This window comes from Sapajus apella, unplaced genomic scaffold (assembly GCF_009761245.1).
Source record: "Sapajus apella isolate SASKATOON/1434 unplaced genomic scaffold, GSC_monkey_1.0 scaffold44, whole genome shotgun sequence".
NCBI classification, from domain to species: Eukaryota; Metazoa; Chordata; class Mammalia; order Primates; family Cebidae; genus Sapajus; species Sapajus apella.
The window spans coordinates 16,727,020-16,754,035 of NW_022436984.1; the positions used below are offsets into that span (position 1 = coordinate 16,727,020).

Sequence of the window (27,016 nt, forward strand, 5' to 3'; positions counted from 1 at the left end):
ACACACACACACACACACACACACACACACACACGTGCGCTAGATTCCCACAATGCTGAGCACTGTACTAAGATTCCTTTCTTGGACTTGGGCAATGAGACCTTCACCACTTATTGGCAACAAAGGTTCTATACTAGTATAACTTTACTCAGTCTCCAACCTGAGACAATCTTTTTTTTTTTTTTTTTTTTTAATTGGAAACAGAATCTTGCTCTGTCACCAGGCTTGCATGCAGTGGTACTATCTCAGCTCACTGCAGCCTCTAACTCCCAGGTTCAAACAATTCTTGTGCCTCAGCCTCCCAAGAAGCTGGGATTACCGGCCCATGCCACCATGCTAAAAAATTAACCTTATCTAATGATTAAATTCACCTATCCTTTAAAGACTTCTCCCTCCTCCTGAAGACTTCCTTGATACTCCTACCCTGACAGGCTGGCACTTATTTCTCCCTTCTCTGCTTCTATAACACACTTTGACTCATTCTAGCATTGACACAATCTTGTTTATAGTTAACTAAATCCATACTTGTCGTACTTGTGGGATTTCTGAAACAATTACCATTCATTCATATATTTCACACTGTGCCTACTACATTGCCTTGTAATATTTGTGACTCTGAATTGACTCTAATTCACTGGGAATGGCTTAATGAAGGTAACAAAAGTACTGATTTATCCAAAAGATGGAAGATGTTACACGCTAAAGAAAGAAAAATAACCCACTATATTAGGGCTTTACATAATATTATGAGAATGTGCTGAAGACACTTAAAACCTGCAATCCCTTGCAAGCTAAGCAATGACAACATTGCCCAAATCTTCCAACAGCAACACCTCAATAAGCCAACAGCTACAAGACAGAGATTTCTGAGCCCTCTATTGAGCTAACTGCCATCTCCAGGTTGGGTCTGCAGATTTCTATATTTAAAAAGTAGAAAGGATCAGCAGTTGGGGGTTGAATTCTTGGTGTGTGTGCAGTTGTGTAAAAGGACTATTTTTATTTCTCGCTGCAGTATGAAGAAGCTTTGATCTTGGGCAACTTGCTCAAAGGCCCAGTGTAATATATTGATCACTTCTCACTGCTTTTACCCAGACTAGTTTCCATAAGCTCAGTCTGTCAACAAGAAATACTTCATATATTTTCAAACTTCACTTCTGCTCAAACAGCTTATTCCTTTAAAACTTAAAGCTGTATTTTTAAAAGGAATATTTCATGAAGAAAATGTTTTGCATCTTGTCCCATTGGCTTGGGTTGAAATGTGATAATGTCTCTTTTTGTATTTAAAAAACACAAACAGGATCTCATCCGGAGATATCATGACCTTAAACATTCCTGAGACGTCTGGAAGGGAAGCAAACATATGTCAGCATGCTTGGATCTAAAATACACCAACTGCATTTCTCTCGCCATTCAAATCTGCATGAGGCTCAGGTGACTTTGAATAGGCTGGGCTGGAGGATTAAAGAGGGGTCCTAATGAGAACCTCTCTCTTCCATTAAAATCTAGCAATTGAAAAGCAGTTACCACCCTCTTCCATTTTTTCCTAATAATTTTTTCTAAAATTAAAAAAGGAAGGATACTTTTTTAAAAGAAAAAAAGGAAAGAAAGAAAAAAGAAAAGAAAGAAACCAAAAAGCAAAACATAACCCCCAGCAACGCCTGGAAACTTGCTGTGTGGCTAGCCATCCCTGTTATAACTTGCTTCCCTTAAAGTTTTGGCAGGGACCACAAATGATAGCCTTAAAATGCCATATGACCATCTGAATATTTTAACCATCATCCTGGACTGGATTCATTTCCACGGCATGGAAGTGAAACAGCAACCTGCGGCGGTGGCAAAGGGCTGTGGTCTCTTTTTGAGTCATTGCGAAAGAAGGATCTCTTTCTTCGGGAGTGGACCAGTCCACGAGGGATTTGGGAAGGAACTGACAGTGGGAAAATGGAAGCAGACCTAAACCCCAGTATTTCTGCCTGGGAAGTGTAGTCTCTTGTGTGAATAAATCTGGTGGTTAGAAAATAAATGCTGTTTTCAGCTGTTGTAAAGCATAACAGAATCCTAAACCAGAACTTCTGCAGCTGGCTACACACCCCCTAGGGAAAAACTGGGATTGCCACACAAAAGCCTCAGTTTTGTCTCTATAAGCGTATTTTCCTTACACATTTAAATCCACAGGCCCTCCAGGAGCACACCACTCAGCTCAATGGGGTCCAGTAAGTAAGAGAGGAAAGGGAGAATGGCTGGGAGTGTGGATAAGGGGGTCACAGAGGAGACAAGAAAGTTGACTGAAGTGTATGGCCGAGGGAGACCGAGAAACAGATGAGGTGCAGATGAGGTGCTTGGGGTGTGAGGGGCACTTACAAGGAAGCAGTACAGGGATGTAGATGGATCATACAGCTAATCACTTTTGCGAATTAGAATTAACTTGGGGTAGCAAGTCATTAGGTCTGCTCCATAGAGTAGGTTTTCAACAAACATTAGCTCCCTCTACTATCTTGTCCCCTCATCAGCACTGTTCTATGCAAAAATTTATTTCCAAGGTTGCTTTCCTCGTAACTTTGGAACATGGTCTTGTATTTCTGAGAGCCTGTTTTTCTCACCAGAGTATCAGACTGTTATTTTTCAAAATGATAAACACACTGCATGCCAACAAAGCACTGGTCCCACACCAGGCACCGAGGCCACTGGGATGGCTGCCCAGACAAGGGAGTATGGACTTTCCAGAGAGCCCTGGGGCCATGAAGCCCCTCAGCACAGGTCATCCCAAGTGGGGAGGGAGAGAATCTTGGGCTGATCCCTTCAGTAGCCTCAGCTCTCTCCTGCAGCTCTAAGCTCAGCCACAAGCCCTTGAGAATGAGGGCATGGGGATAGGAGTATTTCAAACGGGGGAGCTAGATGATCACAGAGCCTGGCTCTCTGACCCTGGCTCTTCAAGGTATGTACTCTGTCCCCTGGGACCTGGTCAAAATGGAGGATTTGAGGGCCCACCCAAACCTAGTGAATGAGAGTCTTCATTTTAACAGGATTCCCAGGTGATTCACGTGCACATTTTCTTTCTGAGAAGCACTGTTCTCTAGAATGCTTAAATTACCGCCATTCAAAACCCTCACATAAAAACACTGTCTGCACTGTCTGGACAGATGGAGGCAGTGTGGTGAAGTACAAAGAGCTCAATAAGGTGCTGGGAGCTAAGCCCTCAACTAATGTTAGTAGTTGTCAGGTAGGATGTTAATTCTGGTGAACTGTGTGAAAACGGACAAATCCTCCAACCTCTGTGGGCTGTAGTACTCCACATATACAAGGGTGAGAGTATTCATACAATAAACTTCATGATTCCTTCCAGTTCTAAAATTCTAGGTCAATGATTCTATTTGATAAGAGTCTGTTCTGTTGCTCTCTTTACACTGAAGTAGTGGTTTTAATATACAGTTGTTGTATTTGATATCACCTGGCATACAGCAGGGCTCAACAAGTATCTGCTGAATGAGGTGATACAGGGATATTTTATTTAAGCTTCTACTCAGTAAAACCAGGCTGAGTGCGGTGGCTCATGTCTGTAATGCCAGCACTTTGGGAGGCCAAGGCAGGAGGATCACTTGAGTCCAGAAGTTCTAAACCAGCTTAGGCAACAGAGCAAGAGCCTGTCTCTACTTAAAAAAAGTTAGCCAGGTGCAGTGGCACATGCCTGTAGTCTCAGCTACTTGGGAGCTGAGATGAGAGGCTCACTTGAGCCCAGGAATTCAAGGCTGCAGTGAGCTATGATCACGCCACTGCATTCCAGGCTGGCTGACACAGTGAGACCCTGTCTCTCAAAAAATTTTTTTTCATGCCACCACTCCTGGCTAATTTTTGTATTTTAGCAGAGATGGGGTTTCGCCATTTTGGCCAGGCTGGTCTCAAACTCCTGACCTCAGGTGATCTGCCTTGGTCTCCCAAAGTGGCTGAGATAATAGGCGTGAGCCACCGCGCTCAGCCCCCAGTTAACATTCAACCATTAACCACACCACAGTATCAGGTTTAAATGGTACTTCTGAGGGCCAGTGACATAACTTAAAATACCTAAATCAGAAACTCTGGGGGTGGGGCCTGGCATCATAGGGTTTAAAACCTCTCCAGACGATTCTAAAATGCAGCCATGTGCATTAAGAACTAGCATCAGCCAATCTGCTACTTAACAAATGCCAATAGCAAGGGACACAAACTCCTGTTTCCACAGGAGCTCGGAGGTAACCTAATGAGAGATGCGGCCAGGCGGAGGTCGTGGAGAAGCACAGAGTAGACCCACCAAGAGAGGGTGGCTGGGATTTAGCTTTGGCCCATTGTGGCCACGTGGGAATTTGAGGCTGGTGTAGCCAGATCTTCCCGTTTTTCAAAAGAACCTGTGAATCTTGATTTACTATGAAATTTCTTCAGTTTAAAATGCCAGGAAATAATTAACAAAAAGAAATTTAAATCCTGTACAAGTCAAACAAAACACATCAATGGCCAACTGATCCGAACACACTATTAGTCTGAGCCCTCTGGCTGAAAGTGCACAGCAGGCCAGTTCCTGAGCAGCACCCCAGCGAGGGCCCAGGGAAAGACTCCTTCTAAAGAAGGTAAAACAAAGTGCTAACGCAGGGCAATTGCTGTGTGGTAATACAGGAAGTTAAAACTGAAGAACTATCTGTACCCGTTGGACTTATCTATTAGCTCATGCCAAGCTGAAATGCTAACTAAAATGGCTGGCATACATGGGGTCTGTCTCCCCAGTTGTTTTCACTGTAGAAAAGATTTTTTTGTATTAAGGCAGTTTTGAGAAGAGTTAATGAAATAATATTTACAAATCTCCTCATAGGAAGCACGGCACAGAGTAAGCATTCAAAACGTAAAAGTTTTCTCAACTGAATTTTTTATCTTAGTTAAAATTTTGGTGGAGGTCTCTCATGCACTGTTGGCAGGCAGATGGACTTTTTTAGAAAACAATCTGGCAGTGTACACCACGACTTTTTGCATTTGTCCTTGACCAATTTATTCCACTTCTGGAAATCAAGCCTAAGGCAATAACCCACAATCACACACACTCATACACACACATATTCACATACACACACACAAACACACACACACTCTCTCATGAACAAAGATTTCTCTGAAACATCATCTGTGACACTAAAAAACGGGAAATGAGCTAAATGCCAGCAGTGTAGCAATGGTCAGGTAAATTTAACGAGCAATTATTCAGGTGACAATAATATATGGCTTTCAAAAATGGTGTTTTCAAAGATTTTTGTTCTTAATTCAAAAATTGACAAAAGTATTTTATTTTTAGAGATGCACATGTGGCAAAACTAGGAAGAAAAACAAAGAAATAATGATCATAAAAAGTCATGACAGCAGTAACCTCAGAGGAGTGATAGGGTATGTTTTCTTTCAAATATTTTCTGCTAAAATGTTTTAAATTATGGTAAAATATACATAATATAAACTTTACCATCTTAACCATTTATTTATTTATATTTATATATATATTTTGAGACAGAGTCTTGTTCTGTCGCTCAGGCTGGAGTGCAATGGCACAATCTCGGCTCGCTACAACCTCTGACTCCAGGTTCAAGCAATTCTCTTGCCTCAGCCTCCCAAATAGCTGGGATTACAGGTGACCACCACAATGCTCAGCTAATTTTTCTGTATTTTTAATAGAGACAAGGTTTCACCATGTTGGCCAGGCTGGTCTCGAACTCCTGACCTCAGGTGATCTGCCAGTCTTGGCCTTGCAAAGTGTAATCTCAGCCATTTAGATTACAGGCATGAACCACCCGCACCCAGCCCCATCATAACCATTTTTAAGTGTACAGTTCGGTAGTGTTAAGCACAGCCATAATGTTGTGCAACCAATCACCAGAACTTTTTTTTTTTTTTTGAGACAAAAGAGTCTTCCTCTGTTGCCCAGGTTGGAGTGCAGTGGCACGATCTTGGCTCACTGCAACCTCCATCTCCTGGGTTCAAGCAATTCTCCTGCCTCAACCTCCTGAGTAGCTGGGACTACAGGTGTGTGCCACCACACCCAGCTAATATTTGTATTTTTAGTAGACACGAATTTCACCATATTGGCCAGGCTGGTCTCAATCTCCTGGCCTCAAGTGATCAGTCTACCTCAGCCTCCCAAAGTGCTGCGATTACAGGCATGAGCCACTGGACCCAACCTCCAGAACCCTTTTCATCCTGTAAAATTAAAATACTATACCCATTAAACAATTCCCCATTCCCTCCTCTCCCTAGCCCTTGGCAACCACTATTCTACTTTCTATCTCTAGGTCTTGACTATTCTATGTACTTTGATTAGTATAATCACATAGTATTTGTTTTTTTGTGATTGGCTAATTTCACTTAGCATAATTTCTCCAATGTGCTGGAATTTCCTTCCTTTTTCAGGCTAAGAAATCTTCTGGCATATGTATACACCACATTTTGTTTATTCATCATTCATAAATGGATAACTGGGCTGTTTCCATGTTTTAGCTTTTGTGCATAATGCTACCATGGATACATCTTTGAGACTCTGCTCTCAAATCTTTTGGGTATGCACTCAAAAGTGGAATTGTTAGATTACACAGTAATTCTATTTTCAATTTTTTGACGAAATATCATACTGCTTTCCATAGTATCATAAAGGGTTTTAAATAACAAATGCTCTCAAGATAGTGTTGAGCGAAAAAGCGAAGCTATAACTCACATATACAGTATAACCTTGACAAGGTCAAAAAAAAAGCATAAGAAAAAAGATGAAGGAATTACATACTCTTAACCAATAATAGTGATTTAAGGACTGTAGTAAGAACAGACTTTTACTCTCTTCCAAATTTTGTACCTGATGAATTTCCTGTGATAAGCATATAGCATACAACAATGAAGGGAAAAAAGGTGAAAAAAATTTTAGTAGGGCACATATTTATTTCTGGTCATCACATCCACTGCATGCATGCATTCATTCATTTGTTTAGTGAGACAGAGTCTCTCTGTCGTGCAGGCTGGAGTGCAGTGGTGTAATCTCAGCTCACTCCGCCTCCCAGGTTCAAACAATTCTCATGCCTTAGCCTCCCGAGTAGATGGGACTATAGGTGTGTGCCACCACTTGGCTAATTTTTTTTGTATTTTTAGTAGAGATTTGGGTCTCACCATTTGGCCAGGGTGGTCTCAAACTCCTGGCCTCACTGATCCACCCACCTTGGCCTCCCAAAGTGCTGGGATTACAAGCATGAGCCATAGGGCCCAGCCCTGACTAGCATGTAGTTCACTAAGTTTGCTAAAAGAAACACACATGCAACATACAAGCATATACATACACACTTATTTTTTTCCTTTTATAACCAAAGAAGGAGACACTAGATAACCAAATTTATTTCTGAAAAATTTAAGCCTAATATAATTCTAATTACAACTTTCAGCCAAAGTAAATAAGCAATCCAGCTGGGACAGCCAAACTGGAATCTGCAAATAGCAAGGGCAACAGGCCATGGGCTCATGTCTGTAATCCCAGCTTACTTGGGAGACTGTGGTGGGAGGACTGCTTGAGCCCAGGAGTTCAAGTCCAGCATAGGCAACACAGCGAGACCTCATCTCTAAAAAGAAAAAAAAAAACTTAAACAAAAAAAAATTTTTTTTTTTCTAATTAGCATGAGTGTCAGACTAGGAAATTCCTCTTTCATGATACCCACTGCCATCCTTTCCAGGTCAGCAGCAGACCCCTATTAGACCCCTATCCTCATTTCATTTCTGGTCTAGGTCAGTTTAGTTTTCTTTCAGCAGTTAGTGAACTGCCTTAGACCCATGAGAGAGACAGTAAACTGGATCAAGAAGGGAGGGGTGGAGGAAAAGGGGAAGGAAAGGACTTGAAGGATTAATGAGCTTTCCATTAAGGCTTTGACATCTTGGAATGAAAAGCAGCCTGTAAGAGCAGAAGCCCAGTCCTTTCCTGAGGCCATGTTGCCAGCTGACCATTCATCACCAAAAATTCCCTAACAACTCCATGGCTATTGCTTAATCACCTCATATAAATCTCTATTAATCTTGCATAGTCAAAACACAAATATATGACAAAAGTCTTCATTTTATGTGCCCTTAATTTCAGAGTCAAAATTTACAAACTGAATTGGTTATCCAATAGCTCCAATGAATTCTTTTTAAAACCTTCTTTGAGAACAAAAGCACAAATACGTATCCACTAGCATTTTTGTACTTATGGGACTGAACAAACTCAGGCTAGTGATCAAATAAATTATAGAAGGAAAAGGGTGTTGGTGTTAAAATTTAAGCCAACATTTTTTTTCTTTGCAATAACATTAATTTTTCATAGCTTATATTCAAAAGATACAGAAAATCCTTAGTAGGCTCAAAGGAACATTTATTCTTCTTTCATGTGTAAATTACCAGGGACATGAAAAAGCCTCTTCAGCAGCTGAATTTGGAATACTGTGCATTGTAATATCTTCATGGGAAAGGCAGGTGAGAAAATAAAGACAGGGGTCTGTTCTGAGAAGGGACCGCTAGGACCAGAGGGGGTTCATCTGAGCATGGAATTAACTAGTATAGACAGACAACTCCCCGAACAAGAGGACCTCAGGGACAGGGCAGGCAGGTGACATGCTGAGGCTTCATCGCTTATACCCAGTTCTATATTTGCTATTTAGGAACCTCAAACTTTTCCTGTCAATGATGTGGATAATATAGGAAAACTGATACATAGCTTTGGAATGCATTGTGCTTCGGCAGTATGTTTTCCTTCCAAGCTCTATTCCAGGCTCTGAACACATCCTGATTAATACTTGTAAAAGTGTGCTGGGGAGCAAAAGGAAGCCTGGTGCTAGGAACCATTTACAGACCACCCACAAAGTGGAAAGTTCACACTTAGATAATAGAGAGTTGACTGTACTGGAAACAGAAAAAGTGGCTTTCCTACATTCTGGGCAAGGAAGGTGGAAACCCAGTAAATTGCAGTGATTCATGCCTTTGTCTTCCAGAGCTGGAAAATCATGGAGAAAAATCAGAAGTAGGGTGGGGAGCAGGGAAGGAGAATGGAAAGCCCAATTAGTAAAACAGCAGTAGGGGCCACAGGACAGGTTTTAAAAGGCCAGGAAGATTTCTCTTCCTCTTAGCTAGAGAGGAAGCTGACGGCAGCTTTGTCGGCCATCTTCAGACACCGCCCAACATGAAGGTCCACTCGATGGCTGGTCTGCCACTCCATCTGCTCCATCCCATCCAACAAGAGGTAATGGACTCAGGAAGCCAGTGGATAATGACTTTCTATGAGATGCATGAAGAAGTAGCAAGCTGAGGGTGCAGAAACTCCTTCCTCACAGCACTTTAAAAACTGGAGTGTTAGGATACTTGGGACAGTCTTGGCTAGAAGCAGGGTTTCAGAGGATAATTTCTGGAGAGCCCTGACTTCTCGATCCCCAGAAATAACAGATAGGAAGAAGTGGCCTATTAACTGGCAAACAGCTGGGGATACTGATGTGGTATGTATCTTTGGGAGGCTAAGAGCCATGCAGAAGGCAAATGGTACTAGACTTGGGGAAACACTTTATGGGTAGGCAACTCCTACTTTCTAAATAAAATGGAGAAAACAGATTGGGTGCAGTGGCTCACACGCCTGTAATCTCAACACTTTGGGAGGCCAAGGCAGGTGGATCGCCTGAGCCTAAGAGTTCGAGACCAGCCTAGGCAACCTGGCAAAACTCCTTCTCTACCAAAAAAACCCCACGAAAAACAGCTGGGCATAAATAGCATGTACCTGTAGTCCCAGCTGCTCAGGGGACTGAGGCGGGAGGATCACCTGAACCCCGGAAGGTCCAGGCTACAGTGAGCTGTGGTAGCACCACTGCACTCCAACCTGGGTGACAAAGCATGACCCTGTCTCAAAAAAAGAGGAGCAAAAACAGATAACACACTAAAAATGAGAGGCTCCCAATAACTTTATTGGCATTTCAGACACAAGATAATTTCTCCATCAATATCCCTGTCCAAAGCGATTAATGCTGGGACAATCATCAAGACATACACATCCACACATTGGGAAATCCACCACTGGCTCCTTCACCAAAAGGTTTCTTTCAGGAGCTTTCACTCTGTGGCCTGGCCATCCTTCCTCAGTCCCATTCTCTGCCACTTGTGCCTTATACTTTAGGTTCCAGAGGGCTAACTTCCTTATGGTTCTCCAAACTTAATGTTTCATTTCATATTGCCTGTGCTATTACTTAAGCCTGGAATTCCCCTACATGTCTTGGCCACTTGGTTAAACTCTGGTTCACTCTTGATGGCTGGTTCAATGTCAGCCCTCCCTCACCCCTGTTCTGGGCTACTGCTGTACCTACTGCAGACATTCATTGTAACACTTAATATACCAGACGAAAATTATTTATTTACACATCTTTCTCACTTCGTGGAAGTCCCTGAAGCCAGGACTAGTTCTTTTATATTTTTGTGTCCCTACATCTCCTCTTTGTGTCCCTATAAAGGCTGGCAGGTAGCCTGTGCTCAACAATGCTCTGTTGAATTAAACTGATTTGAGAGCCTCACACAACCCATTACTTGATTTGCCATAGAAGGTAGGGAGCCCAACAACAGTGATCAAAAGCACAGTTCTTGAATAATAAAAAAGAGAGGCTTCTACTTTAGACAGCCAACATACTTAAGAAAAAAAAAAAACTTGTTTCTCAAACTTTAAGCAGCAGAATTTTATTTATTTTTGAAACAAGGTCTTGCTCTGGTCACCCAGGCTGGAGTACAGTGGTGCAATCATAGCTCACGATAGCTTTAAACTCCTGGGCCCAAGCCATCCTCCTGCCTTAGCCTCCCAAGTAGTTGGGACTATAGGCATGCACCAGCATAGCTGGCTAATTTTTGCTGTGGTTGTCGTTTCGTAGAGATGGGGTCTCACTGTGTTGTCCAGGCTGTTCTTGAACTCCTGGGCTCAAGCAATCCTCCTGCCTCAGCCTCCCAAAGTGCTGGGATTAAGGACATGAACCACCACACCTGGCCAATATACTGACTCTTAATCAAATGTGTGCACTATGGCAGGACAGGTGGTAACATGTGCCTCTTCTGAAGCCACTCTGCTGGAACATGCAGAGGACCTACAGGGCCCTCTGCTGTTAACACTATCTTACCAGAGTCCTGCAACACAGATTTTGAACGTGGCATTACAGGGAAGACTCCCTGTATCTTAAAGGATAAATTCTTTTTACTTCTTCCACTTTCACACAGTAAATGTTCTAAGTTCCAGGATAAACTAACAATGGCAAGGACGAAAAATATGTTTCTACTCTTTTTTGCCTGGTTCGCTCAAGCTACCCTACTACCCACCTAAGAATGGCCACTTCTATCCCCTCTTGCTATTCACACCCTATCTGTTCCTCAGTGCCCGCTCAAGCCTACAGCAATCTCTAATCTCTGAGTTGTCATGGCACCTAAGAGTTTGTACCACATTATTTAGTCAATTATTGCCGTTCATTTTTATAACCTAACACAGGACTGGGCACAGAGCAGGTTTCAATAAAATCAAGCTGATTGGTGGGCAGATAAAAAGCCATATTACATGCCCCTCAGTCACTTAGCAGTTTCAGAAAAATTGTCGAGAAAATATTTTTCTTTCTTTACCACAACCCAAAGTTCTAAAAGGATAAATACTCCAATAAGTTTAGAAAATTCATGCCAGTGACTTTTAAAACTCCCCACAACTAGAAACAGCAATTCTCGAATGTATTCCTAACCCCTGATAACTCCTTGCTCATGTGGGATTTTAACATACCTCTTAGCCAGCCAGAGTTTGGCTTTGGTACAAAGAGTGATGTCAGTCAGTTCGTGCTGGAAGTCTGAATTCGTTCTGTGTTTGGAGTCTGAGTAGGCTTGCAACAAATGAAAAACCTAAACCAAAAAAGAAAAAAAAAAAATACAATGTCCTGCTGTGAAAATGTATTTTTCCTAAATGCTCAGTTCCTCTCTTTTAGGTTTCCTCAAAATATTCCCGTCAGAAAATAGACACCTGCAGAACGTAGCTCTGGTCTCTTTTCAGAAAACCATGTTGGTTTTGGAGGATGTAGCTGTGGTGAGCAAAACAAGTCCTTATTCCATACCTGTGCTATGGGCTTCTCACACAGTACCCAAAACTGATGACTGTGGCCCAACAATCATTTGCTATAAGAGTTTCTTAGTTATAAACAACCTATACATTGATTTCAGCAAATAAATGTGAATATCTTTATGTTAGCAGTCTCGTGAAAATAAAATGTGCCTTTCATTTTTTTTTATTACTTTTTTTTTTTTGAGACAGAGTGTTGCTCTGTCGCCCAGGCTGGAGTGCAGTGGCATGATACCTGCTCACTGCAACCTCAGCCCCCCAGGTTCAAGTGATTCTCCTGCCTCAGCCTCCTGAGTAGCTGGGATTAGAGGTGCAAGCCACCACACGCAGCTAATTTTTTAATTTTCAGTACAGACAGGGTTTCACCATGTTGGTCAGTCTGGTCTCAAACTCCTGACCTTGTGATCTGCCTGCCTCAGCCTCCCAAAGTGCTGGGATTATAAGCGTGAGTCACCGTGCTCAGCCAAAATGTACCTTTTAAAGTCAACGTCTTCGATTTAAAGAAAAATAAATTGTTTGAGAGTCTAAACTGGCTTACATGTCTGGGTTCATTAGAACAGTCTTGGCTAAAGAAGTAGGCCAAACTAATTCTTGCCTTAGCAAATACTGGGCAGTGATGTTTATAACTAGGGTTTTTTTTTTTTTTTTTTTTTAGCAGATCATCCCTTCTACGTCAGGAGCGAACGCAGCAATGCAGATGTGCCCCACTTACACATGTATACCTGTGTGTATGCATGTATGCATGCATGTATGTATGTATGTACTGGATTCAGCAATGACATCCACAAGGAGAGTACAAATCTATAGCAGACAAAGAATGAGGACAGGGCATAAATTACATCTTTTGACCTTGGCTAGCGCCTAGGAGGAAAATGCATGTCAGAGAAATCCTTCAGTCTCCAGCACCCTTATCTAAATCAAGAGGAAGAGGTGGGTGCAGCAAAGTAAGCACAGATAAACACACTAAGAACTCTGAATGTCTATTTTAATAAAATCTGTTTTCTTTCCCTATTATATCCTCCTCTAGAGCTGTGAATGATTCTTTCTATGTAACCAGATTCAACATTTTCTTTTCTCTCCTGTCAACAAGGGGCTCACAATAGTGAAATAATTGAGAGTTAGATACAGAAGGGGGTAATGAGAAACAGAAAAAGCCAGATAAAATCAATCCAGAGTCATCAGACCCTAAATGGGTGAGTTGGCAGGTTTTACTGGGTCAGACGTCTGCAATCACCAACAACAAATACATGCCAAGCACCTTCTGTTTAGAGAATCAAAATAATTTTTTTTCTGAACAGAAGTAACTATACAGGAGAGTGCACACAAGTCCCAGTGTGGAGACTGAAAATGCTTTCTCTAATAATGGATCTGTTATTTCAGAAGCAACAGATCAAATGTCGCGCCTTCACCACACCCCCCGCAGGGACCTAAACCGCCTGTCGTGGAGTCTGGAGCAATGGGTCTGGCTGGAGCTTCTGTTCTTAGGTGGTGACTGCCAGAGGCAAAAAATACCTCCCTCAGCCTGAATCCCCACTGTCCTGAAAGAGCTGGCAAAGTCACTGGGCTTTGCTTTACTTTTCTCTACAGCTGCACAAAACCAACCACCAGGGCTTTTCATGGTGTCACAGGATCGCAATTAATCAGCAGACACCAGCAGAATACACGACTTTGGAATTTACTTGTAAAGAAACCTGTGAGATTTTCAAATGCTTCTCATTTAGAACCAAAAACTTCAAAAATAACACCTGATGGATGTTTAAACTTAGTCCTATATTTGCTCACCTTACTTGGCAAAAACAAGACTGTTTTTGAAACACTTGGTAGCTCTGGTTTATGAAAATCAGCCTACAAGTCCATCAATTCCATCATGTTGGGCACAAACCAGACAATTGTGATCCTGGTTATTCACCAGGAATGGAGAGTGATCTATTTACATTGGACAATTGGAGAGAAAAGTACGCTGAAAAGAAGCATGTTAAAGGGCCAGCATCAGAGCAGTCAAAGAAAAAATGGGGCAGGGAAGGAGAGAAAGAAGAGAAGACAGTGGAAGAAGAAAGGAAGAAAAAATTTATAAGCAAACGTATGAAACAGGTTAGTGTTTTTGAGATATTTTTCTTTAAAAAATTAATAAAAATATTTGAATACACCCTCATAAGACATTTAGTGTTCTGGGTTCAAGAAAAATGAGACCATCCTTTGGCATGAGGTCCAGGTATAAGGCCAGGCCCTCTGGAACTAGGATTTGATCAAGGTCAGACCCAGGAGCTCCAGGCAGCTCCCAAGAAGGGCAGTTTGTCCATCAGCTCTTAAAGGATGGCAGGGGCAAGGCAACTCCTTCCCCACCTTCCTACAGTTCTGGTCCCAAAGAATTCTGAGGCTAAGAAAGTAGTCAGGCCCAGGCCTGTACTGAACCAAGCACAGAGAAACCAAAGCTGCCAGAACCAAGAAGGATGATTAACTGATCACACATGGGAACTCTGCAAAGTTTAGTGTCATTTTAGGTGTCCAAAACCGGCAATTGAATCCAAACACTGTCAACAAATATTTATTAAACAACTCATTACCAGGCACTGTCCTACGGGCTGCAGCAGAGATCAGATAGTTCCTCGCTTTCCTGTAGCTTACATTCTAATCATGGATAAATGAAAAATCAATAGTTTTCCTAACTCTGCCTGGTCATGACGTATAACCTGCATGGCAGCATCGCCATCAGTGTCCTTTTTATGCTTGACCTCCCCCGCCAATAAGTCTGATGCATTGTAGGAATTCAACAAGCACCTGCCAAATAAAAACGATGTTGGTATTTGGTGCCTCTTCCCACATTCACTCCTTTAGGATACATTCCCTTGGGTTTGGTGAGCTATCGCAGGTGCCAACTGCTGTGTCTAGAGTGGAACGGAGAGCTCAATCACACTGGGCTCCTCGTCCAGGGGATGGCTCATCTGATAGCGGAGGCAGGAAGGATAGACTAGTGCTAAGAATCCAGCCTTATGGGAAAGTGGAAGAGCATGGGTTTTAGAGCCGGGCAGACATAGGTGTAAACCAATTATCAGCCGTGGGGCTTTGAGCAACTTAACCTCTGTTTTTCCAAGGTAAATGGCCTATGATAATATCTAACTTATAGGACTGTAGAGAGATTTAAAATAATATATTTATGACTAGGCACACACTAGGCATGCGATAACAATGCTGATTCTTTTCTGTGTTCTGTCTGCTCCCTCCCTTCCAGCCCCATTCCAAAAATAAACACAGAAGACTTTGCAGAAAGAGTGATATGCATATTTGGCCTTGAAAACAATCTTGCCAGAATCGAGGGAAGGGTATGCAGGCAGGGAAAACAATTAAAAAACATTTTAAGGGTATTAAAATATTGGTAATACCAACAAAAAATGAATTTTAAACTATGGACTTTAGTTAATAATAGTGTGTAAATATTGCTTCATTAATTGAAACAAATATACCATACAAATACAAGATATTTATAGTAGGAGAAAACTGGGGAAGGAGGTGAGGAGAAGAAAAATATTTGGGAACTTTCTGTATTACCAGCTCAATATTTCAAAAAATCTAATTGTTCTAAAAGTAGTCTATTAATTTTTAAAAATGTTGATACCGTTCAGGGGAGAGAGAGCAAGTGGTCCTGTGTGTGCAGGGTACAGCCAGGGTGTGCACAGGGCAGTGGGAGACACGGCTGGAGAAAGGAGTTGGGTCAGGTCAGAGAGAGACATTAAAGGCAATGTTAAGGAATGTGTACTTTATTCTACGGATGGCAAAGATTTTTTCGGAGAGTGCTCTTGGGTGATGAGATCTGTAATTTGGAGAAAAAAGCAAGGGGCAGTGTGGAGGTCATAGCATCAAGGGTGGAATGCCCAGGACTACAGCAGTAGTCTAGGCAGGAAGAGGTGAAACTGGCGGCTCAAAACCAATAGTCTGTCGGCCCAAAGCGGCTGCAGATGTTTTATTTAGCCCATGTAGTACTTTTAAATCAGTCTGTATGAACTGGGAGATTTCACATTAAAGTCATCCTGATTTCCCATTTATTTTGAGAAATTTGATCTGGCTATAGCAGCCCACCTTCCTGTAGGGTAGACAGTCACTTAGCCAGCCTGAGCAGCAGGAACTGGCCCTGGAGACAAGAACAGCACGCTCTGGCCCACCACTGTCACCACTATGACTATTGCCTGTTACTCTAGTCACTAAGACGGAGGGTCAATGGCTTTTATCAAAACTCTTGGGCAAAAAAAAAAAAAAAAAAAAAAAAACTTCTGAAGAATCAAGAAGAAAATAAAATACTTAACTGAATCCAACTCTCTATTAAAAGCTTGAAAACAAAGAACAGGCAGAGAGCCCCTGTGTTTATACTCATCCCCACTTGGTTCACTTACCTGCCTGTTACGGGTAGGATTCTGATTTTGTGATACCCCCACTGTACCCCAATCTAAACTATAACAGCAATGGAAGGACAGGAAAGGATGTGTTTGAGAGAGCCTCTGTGGGCTGCAGAGGCAGGGCTTCGCAACTGCTTCAGACATGGAGTTGAGCGGCAGGAAAGAGCCTCTCGGGCAGCTGGTGAACGAGGCGCATCTTTCAAGATGGAGCTCCTAAGAGAATCTGTAGCAGGCTTGGGAATGAGGGAGGGGAATTAATCAGTTTGTTTGGGAATATCCATGTGATGATTGCTTTACTTAGGGTTTTATCTCGCAAAAAAAGAATTCTTTTGAGACAAAAGGGAGCTCTATTAATAATCACATTGGGAAAAACAGAGGACAGATGTTTACCCCTAGTTGTAATAGGTCCCTTGGAGAAGGGTTAGAGGTAGACTCAGAGGTCATCAGCAAAAGAAACAGGAGAAAGCTTTGTTGCCTTAAGATAGTTACGACTCAATCAGAAAAAGACTGAAAGCATGTATGAAAAAAAAACAAGTACAAGCCAACAGCATTACCCGTGACTATCACAGGCGTGGAGCTGATGAGATGGGACTGTCAGCCCTGCCCTGAGGAGGGGGTGGTCGTGGAAGCAGCTGGGAGGGGCAGGCAATGCACTGCAGGAGGGTGCCAGTGAACAGACTGATTTCTTGCCCCTGAGATGCAAGCCTTAATGAAACTTTGAGGGGAACGGAGAAGTCTGGAGAACCTGGAAGCAGTTACCCTGTTCCCCACCCCTCCACTCTAAACAGAGAGAGACTCAGGGGAGCCCTGGGCATCTGTGAAAAGCATGGAGTCCATTTTGGCAGCTTTGAAATGCTCTTTGAATAAATGCCATGAGCCTAAAGAGAGTCATGAGGCAGTTCCCTGAAAAAACTTGCAGTGCACCAGTAAAATATGTCTAGTTTATGCTGCTGGACTAAAATAGCAACTTATGTTAGACAAGATCAAGATGATATATGGTTGTTTGGGAAGGCAACGCTGAGATGGGTTTTCCTCTTCACCAAGCATGGCTTCCAGGCAATTTTCCCCCTTATAAAATCAACAGCAGCTGAACTCCAGAAACCAGCAGGATCCAGCAATAACAGGACAAGGTTAGGCAGGCTATGAAAAAGGACAACTCCAATAAGTAAAGAGATGCTCATTTCAAAGGTCAGACACAAACGGGGTAAACGGACCGTAATCATTTAAAACCTCAAACTCTGAAGATCAAAAAACCTGTCCACTTTGCACATGTATTTTCTTAAAAGCAAATGCTGGTTTTCCCCTGTGGCATGCAGACTACAGGTGAATATTTTTGACCCTATCACCTTCAGCCGAGTATAAAATTTCTGTATCTGCCATTTTGCCTAGTTTTCTCCCTGCATTGCTCCAACTGCCAAAGCTAAGTCAGTGAGTGCCACATTTTTCCAAGCTTAGTGTTTACACAGGATTTTATTTCGGCTGGTAAAACATCTGTATTTTTTCAGGGACTTAAATAGATGATCTATGTGGGGAATGTACAGTATAGGGTGATGTCAGGCCCCCTTTTTTTCTCAACTCACTGGGCAGAACAGGCAAACATTGTTTCAGCCTGTAGTTGGGAATGTGAATATTTATCCTGTCGACTTAATTCACACAAACAGAACTGCAGGCAGGCAGGCAGGCAGAAGTATTTTATGGCTGTAAGTCAGACTGAAAGGGGGATAAAAGGGAGATGACTGAGGGAGGAATCTAAACTTTCTAATTCACAGAAACGAGCCCAACCACGTAACTGCTGGGAAACAGATACAGCAAAAATTATTCAAAATGCAGACTGTGTTTGTATGTGAGTAGAGGACAGGGTGGGAAGGCAAGAGAAAGAAAGGTCTCTAACAACACATACACTATGTCATTTGCAGCCATTCCAATGTGGGCTAGGATTTGTTTTCCACTTCAGGCAAATTAACTGGAACCCCAACTCGACTATAGGCTTCTTAGGAGCACCCCTCTTGCCTCTGACTTCCAAAGTGCAGGGTGCCACACTTACTGGGGTATAAGTACCCACCTATACCATCTGTACAGAGCTCAACGTGTTTTTTTTTTTTTTTTTTTGAGACGGAGTTTCACTCACGTTACCCAGGCTGGAGTGCAATGGCACGATCTTGGCTCACCGCAACCTCCGTCTCCTGGGTTCAGGCAATTCTCCTGCCTCAGCCTCCTGAGTAGCTGGGACGCACCACCATGCCCAGTTAATGTTTTGTAGTTTTAGTAGAGACGGGGTTTCACCATGTTGACCAGGATGGTCTCGATCTCTTGACCTCGTGATCCATCCGCCTCGGCCTCCCAAAGTGCTGGGATTACAGGCTTGAGCCACCGCGCCCAGCTAACGTGTTGTTTTTTATTCACAGCCCAACTGGGCTACAGCCAGACCTTGGGATAACTGAACTCCTCAACCTGGTCATTCCCCAGAAGAAACGGCTCAGTGGGCATGTGCTGTCCACATTAACCTACCAATCTGCTAGAGGGCCAGCCAGGAAGCATTTCATGTGCTTAAACCTCCACCTGTTTATCAGGTAAGAATACATCCTTAGGATGGTCTTGCTAAGTTCCCAAAACAGGAAACCTTACTGTATTGTGCATGGCTGTCAGGAAAGGGACGCTAATTACAAAGTGTAATTACTTCCTAGCTGATTCTGGTTTGGGAAGACAGGAAACAGGCTGTGAATATCTTTAATGGCTGCAATGTACAAAAACACAAAGGCTGTTGGGGACTGGAAATTCACTTTGGGCCTCAAATCCATCCCCTCCTTTCTATGAACACTCCCACTATTCTAGTTAAGGAGCAAGAAGGCTTCGCACCTAGATGACAAAAACAATTTAACTGCCTGGCAGCCTCTGCCTCCACCACTTACTTTACATATGGCTGGCAGAGAAATATTCCTAAAGCCAAGTTCTGATGACATCACTCTCAAGTTCAAAATCTTCAATGACTTTCAACTTCCTAAAGAAGATGCTGGGCGCAGTGGCTCAAGCCTGTAATCCCAGCACTTTGGGAGGCCGAGGCGGGTGGATCACGAGGTCAAGAGATCAAGACCATCCTGGTCAACATGGTGAAACCCCGTCTCTACTAAAAATACAAAAAATTAGCTGGGCATGGTGGCGCGTGCCTGTAATCCCACCTATTCAGGAGGCTGAGGCAGGAGAATTGCCTGAACCCAGGAGGCGGAGGTTGCGGTGAGCCGAGATCTTGCCATTGCACTCCAGCCTGGGTAACAAGAGCGTAACTCCGTCTCAAAAAAAAAAAAAAAAAGAAGATGCTGGGCACTAAAGGCTCAATCTACCTTTCTAGATTTAATTCCTGCCTCTTCCACTTGATGAACCTATTCTGTGGCCACAAAGAACAATGTTCCATTTCTAACAACTTACAGATGCTTTCCCAGCCAGGACGTTCTACCCATTTATCTCCCCACCCTTTCCAACTTCACTCACTGAAATTCCATTAATAATGTAAGACCCAGCTTAAACGTCACCTTCCCCATAAATCCTCTCCAGCTTTCCGCAGCTACCCCCACTCCCACCCTAAGACTCACTGTCTTTCTCCTCAGTGTCCCAACATCTCATTTCATCTGATGATTTTTAAAAACTTTTTAATCCCATCATCATGGTTATCAATCTAAACTATCCTTTCCTAGAGTGTAGAGCTCTTTATCTGGCAGGGAGAGGGGATCAAAACAGAGCATTCATTGATTTGGAATTCTACCATGGTCTTTCTAGGGCTGGCAGGAACAGAAGCTGCATTTGCAGGAGCAGCTGGGGTGCTAAAAGCCACCTCTGTAAACTCTGGTCACACCAAGGTGCTGGGGGAAATAGTATTGACAAGAAAGAAAGTATACATTTGTCTTGTATCATCTCTCACCTGTTGTTCTAAATTTTACAAAGTAATTATGAGTTCCTTCAAAGGGGAGGCTCACCAAGGGTACCCAACAAGGGCTCCCAAGTTGTTGGTTAAGGGCAAGGTTTATACAGTGATGTCAATGGTAGTCTACCTTAACCCAACATACAAATGAAGACGTGCATATGCAGAATTTAAAATTAAACACTAACATAGTATCTGCTCTATCTAAAAGGTTCCTAATTTTAGAACACAGATACATTTCTGAAAATCTAGTTATAAAATTATTTGTAAGATAAACCTGTTTAAATTCTTTAGAAAAGGCTGTATTATATTTGATAATTTATCTTCGTTATATATCTGGATCTTCAACTACTGAGCTTGTTGAGGGAGTATCAAGACCAATAAGAAACTCTTAAAACTTACTAATGAAAAATTAGTAATGTTGATAACTATTTTATATTGCCTGTTGGTCATTTCATGTCTTCTTTGAGCTATAAAAGAGATGTATATTCAAGTTCTTTGCCCATTTTTAAATTGGGTTATATGTTTCCTTGCTAATGAGTTGTATGAGTTATCCATACATCTTAGATAATAAACTCTTATCTGATTACATGGCTGGGTGCAGTGGCTCATGCCTGTAATCACAGCACTTTGGGAGGCTGAGGCGGGAGGATCACCTGAGGTCAGGAGTTTGAGGCCAGCCTGGCCAACATGGCAAAATCCTGTCTCTATTAAAAATACAAACATTAGACAGGTGTGGTGGCACGTGCCTGTAATCCCAGCTACTCAGGAGACTGAGGCAGGAGAATCACTTGAACCTAGGTGGCAGAGGTTGCAGCGAGCAGAGATTGCGCCACTGCCTTTCAACCTGGGCACCAGAGTGAGACTGTCTCGAAAATGATAATAATAATAGTAACAATACAGACAATTTGTCCAGTCAAGACAAAGCTAATTTTTTAAAATAAATTTTATTTAAGGTATAAAACATGAGGGAGAGGAGAGAGAGAGTGTGTGTGTGTGTGTTGCTATAGAGAAATAAATTAGCATACTCACCATTTCACAAAGTAACCAGCATCCTTACCACCACCCCCTAGGGCAAGAGTGGATTATTATCTATAGTCCTCATACTGTAGTTAGATCTTTCACCTTATTCATCCTACATATTTGGTACTTTGTATCTTTTGATACATCTGATTTCCTGTTCTATATTCCAATACTGGGGTAACCACTAACCATTAGTTTATTCTCCAGTTCTATATTTTTGACTTTAAGAAAAAAAATCCACATATAATTAAGATCATGTAATACTTTTCTGTGTCTGGCTTATTTCACTCAGCAAAGTGTCTTCCTGGTTCATTCATGTTATAGCAAACAGCAAGATCTCCTTCTTAAAGGCTGAATAATATTCCACTGAGCATAATATGTATCTCTCAGTTTTTTTATTCATTCATCCATTTATGAATACCCAGGTTATATCACTTCCTCTGGATACATAGCCAGAAGGAGGATTGCTGGGTCTTACGGTGGTTCTGTTTGTAATTTCTTTACAAATCTTCACACTGTTTTCCATTATGGAGGCATCAATCTGCATGCCCACCAATAGGGTACAAAGTTTCCCTTTTCTGTACACTCTTACCAACACTTATCTCTTGTTTTTTTGGTAATAGCTATCCTAAGAGGAGTGAGGTGGCTTCACATAATGGTTTTGATTTGCATTTCCCTGATGATTAGTGATATTGATAACTATTTTTTATACCTGTTGGCCATTTTCATGTCATCCTTGACCTATAAAAGAGATATGTATTCAAGTTCTTTGCCCATTTTTAAATTGGGTTATATGTTTTCTTGCTAATTAGTTGTATGAGTTATCCACAAATCTTAGATAATAAACCTTTATCTGATATATGGCTTGCAAATACATTTTCCCAATTTGTAGGTTGCCTTTTTTCACATTTTATTTATTTTTTGAGATGAAGTCTCACTGTCACCCAGGCTGGAGTGCAGTGGTGCAATCTCGGCTCACTGCAACCTCTGCCTCCCAGGTTCAAGCGATTCTCCTGCCTCAGCCTCCCAAGTAGCTGGGACTACAGGCAGAGGGCACCATTCCTGGCTAATTTTTGTACTTTTAGTAGAGACAGGGTTTCACCATATTGGCCAGGCTGGTCTCAAACTCCTGACCTCAAGTGATCTGCCAGCCTCAGCCTCTTAAAGTGCTGGGATTACAGGCAAGAGCCACCGCACCCAGCCACATTTTATAAATTTTTATGGGTATATGGTAGGAATATACCTTTATAGGGTACCTAAGATATTTTGAAACAGGCATATGACGTGTACTAACAATTTATCATTTCTCTGTGTTATGAACATTCCAATTATATTCTTTTTGTTATTTTTACATGTACAATAAATTATTGTTGACTGCAGTCACCCTGTTGTCCTATCAAATACTAGATATTATTCATTCTATCTAAGTATATTTTTGTACCCATTAACTATCTCCCTTTCCTCCCCTCCCCAGCCTCTGGTAACTATCATTTTACTCTCTATCTCCATGAGTTCAATTGTTTTAATTTTTGGCTACAACAAATGAGTGAAAATGTGAAATCTGCCTTTCTGTGCCTGGTTTATTTCACTTAACATGGAACCTCTAATTCTATCTACATTTTTGTAAATGGCGGGATCTCATTCTTGTTTTATGGCTGAACAGTACTGCACTGTGTATATGGACTACATTTTCTTTACCCATTTGATATGGTTTGGCTGTGTTCCCACCCAAATCTCATCTTGTAGTTCCCATAAACCCCATGTATTGTGGCGGGGGGGAGGACCCGGAGGGAGGTAATTGAATCATGAGGGCGTTATCCTCATGCTGTTCTCATGATAGAGTGAGTTCTCATGAGATCTCATGTGGTGGTAGCACTTCTCCTTGCTACCACCAAGTGAAGAAGGATGTGTTTGCTTCCCTTTCTGCCATGATTGTAAGTTTCCTGAGGCCTCCCCAGCCATGCTGACTTGTGAGTCAATTAAACTTCTTTCCTTTATAACTACCCAGTCTCAAGTGTGTCTTTATTAGCATTGTGAGAACAAACTAAAACACCATTCATCTGCTGATGGACACTTAGGTTAGGTTGATTCTAAATCTTGGCTATTATGAACAATGTTGTAATAAATAAGAGAGTGCAGATATCTCTCTGATATACTGATTTCCTTTGAGTTTATACCTAGCAGTGGGATTGCTGGATCACATGGCATTCCATCTTTGATTTTTGAGGAACCTTCAAACTATTCTCCATAGTGACCGTACTAATTTACATTCCCACAACAGTGTACAAAGGTTCCCCTTTCTCCATATCTTTGCCAGCATTCATTATTGCCTGTCTCTTGGTTAAAAACCATTTTAACTGAGGTGAGATAATCATAGGCTTGCCTTTTCATCTTGTTTATTGTTTCCTTTGCTTGCAGAAGCTTTTTAGTTTGATATTGTCCTTTTATTCATATTTGCTTTTGTAGCCTGACCTTCTGGTGTGACAGCCAAGAAATCACTGCCAAGGTTGATGTCCAGGTTTCCCTGGTGTTTTCCTCTTAGAGTTTATGTCTTAGGCCTTACATTTATATCTTTTATCTATTCTGAGTTGACTTTTGTGTATGGTATAAGGATCTAATGACATTCTTTTGCATGTGGAAATCCAGTTTTCCTAGCATCATTTACTGAAAAGACTAGCCTTTCCCCCATTGCAGACAGTTAATTTAAAGGCAATACAGGAGAGGAGGAATTGATAGTGGCATAAATGAAACAAAATTAGTCAAAGACTGATAACTGTTTGAAGCTGAGTGATGGATACATGGGGATTCATTATATTATTTGTGTATATTTTAAAATTTCTATAATTAAAAATTTGAAAAAAGATTTAGTAAGGGAGGGAAGAAGGGAAAGATAAAATAGCTAAGTGCACAGGACACAAAAATAATATAGGAAGAGCTTATGATCTAGTGCAGAAAGTAGGGTGTAAATACTGAAATTTAAGGTAGAAAATGGTTAAGTGCTATAAGAGAAAGAGAACAAAAGGTCTAGAAGTAAACTCATTAGAAATTTCGCACATGGAAATTAAGTAAATGATAAAAGTGACATCTAAACAGTAGTGAAAAGATTGATTCATTTAATAAATACTATTAAGACAAGCAACCAGTCCTTTGGGAAATGACATAGTTGGATTCCCACCTAAAGCCTTGAACTAAGATAAATTCCAGATGGAGAAAAGAATCAAATGTAAAAAAGAAACTACAAAAATGCTAGAAGAAAATGAAATACATTTTATATCATGTTTTATAATCATCAGGTACAAATGATTTTTAAAAGAAGAAAAAGCCATGAATACGGGAAAATAAGACGTATAAATATGTCAACATAAAAATTGAAAACTTTTATATAGCAAAAACTACTATGAAGATTCAAAAGTAAAGGGAAACCAGGGGTAAAATATCTGCTAATTCCCCTAAAGAACAAAATTTGCAAATCAGTAACAAAAATGAAAATAACTGAATGAAATATGGCAGGGATTCTCAAACTTTCTCAATTCACAGCACCTTTAGTACCTCACTAATTTTTTCAGGGTGACCTAAGGCCAAAGGAAATAGCTAAGAGTTCCATTTACTAAGCAGTTAGGTCCAAACAATCCAGTAAGTATTTATGCCTTAACAACTTAGTGACTGTGTGAAAAAATAAACATATGTTGAAAGAAAAAATATTTTCCTTTCATTCTTAAATAACCACAATTACTCACTAATGGGATGTATGTGCCTACTGGATACTTCATGACTTCCCCAGCCTTGGACTCCACCACTCATTCCTGTTTCACATTGATTTTCTCAGGGCACTTGCTTTTTATCACAGCAACTACCAAATGCTCAACTTTGCAAAGATACCACATCATCAAAAGGAATGTAGTATGAGCTAATGTTAAAAACTATAAATTACTTTGTGCTAGTAATTCACATAATGTCTGACAGATGGCAAGTATCACAGTGCTTCTCTCTGAAATTTAAACTATCCCATGCCTTGCCACATACTTTGGGAACTGCAAATATTTAGCAAAGAACATAAACAATTCACAGATGAAATACAAATAGCCAATAAATGTATCCAAAAGTGTTTAATTTCATTAGTGTTTAAAGAAGTGTAATAAAACAATGAGTTTTGTTTTTTTTTTTAACCTATAGATTTGGGACATAATTATTTGTAAAAAAAAAAAGAAGAGTAAGACTCAAATGATAGATGGACAAGAAAACAGACACTCTCAGTCATCACTGCTGGAAGTTGTCACAACCTTTTTGAAGGGTAACCAGCAGAGCTATGTTTATATATAACATATTCTACACAAATCGTACCCAGTGCAGTTGGGCAAAGCAACAACTTCAAAGTCCAGCATTTGCTATCAAAATGGAAGACGTGTACTTTCTTTAATTTTGCAATTAAACCTACTTCTAGGAGGTTACAGAGAAACAGATATGGGCAAAGGTATAGATGCTCAAGGATCATCTTTAGCAGCACCGGTTGTATGTAACAGAAAAGTTTAGAAACAACCAGCACAGGACTAGTTGAAAAGAGTAAGGGATAGTCCTACATATATCCTGTCATGTGTAGCCAAACTGTATAGCCATTAAAAAGAAGTTGTAGATTTATATAGACTCAACTGGAAATATCTCCAAGTCATACTGTAAAGTAAAAAAAGAAGCTGCAAAAACACTATGATCACATTTTTATTGATGCTAAGTTGTTAACAATTGAGGGAGTGGGATTTTTACATTCAATGCTGTATACTTCTGTAATTTAGAAAGTTTTACAGTAGAAATGCATTACTTTTCAATTTTTTTCAAATTTTCAAATTACAGACTCATAGCAAATTGTAAAAACAACAGAGTTGGTATACCTTTCACTCAGCTTCCCCCAATGGTGATACCTTATGTAACTACAGTTCTATATCAGAACCAGAAAACTGACATAGGTACATTACTTTTAACTAGACTGCATACTTGATTCAGCTATCACCATTTTTTACATGCATCCATTTTGTGGGGGAGGAAGGTGCAATTTTATCTCATCTATGAATTTATATAACCACTATCCCAATCAAGATACTCGACTGTCCTATCACCACAAAGTACATTACTTTTAGAGTTAAAAACAACAAAAGCTAAAATATATTCCTTTTTTGTCATTTATTCTCTAACTCTCTACTCAATATGAAAATTCACATACTAAATATTGGGACAGGTGGCTGTGTGGTATTTTCACCAAGAGAAAGAAATCAAAGAAAAGAAACCTTGGCATTCCCAAGGCTGTTCCTCTCTGGTCTCCTCCTTTGACTTCTCAGTTCTGTGCCCAATGTGACTGGAAGAGGTCAGAGGAGAAACCCACTGAGGGCAGAGAAGGCTACTGATGGGGGAGATAGGTGGCAGCCTTCTTAGGAGCCACAATTGTATCGAGGCCAAAGGAAATGTAAAGTTATATTAATGTGCATTTCCAGATTTTAGAGCAGCTATAAAATTTGCCTTGTAAAAAGAGACTGGTTTACAGAAAACTGTTTGGCATTCAGCACCTGGTAATGCATGTTACTCTGAGCT

At 41.1% G+C, this 27,016-nt stretch overlaps 1 protein-coding gene across 6 annotated transcripts in view; it reads right to left on the minus strand.

Annotated features, from left to right (window-relative positions):
* The window catches only part of THADA (THADA armadillo repeat containing), a 362,400-nt gene that overhangs the window by 103,087 nt on the left and 232,297 nt on the right, over nt 1–27,016 (minus strand). For all 6 annotated transcript variants that reach the window (XM_032239429.1, XM_032239424.1, XM_032239426.1 and 3 more), the window contains one exon: nt 11,786–11,901. In XM_032239429.1, the coding sequence (XP_032095320.1) occupies nt 11,786–11,901 (116 nt within the window). The remainder of the gene's footprint in view (nt 1–11,785; nt 11,902–27,016) is intronic.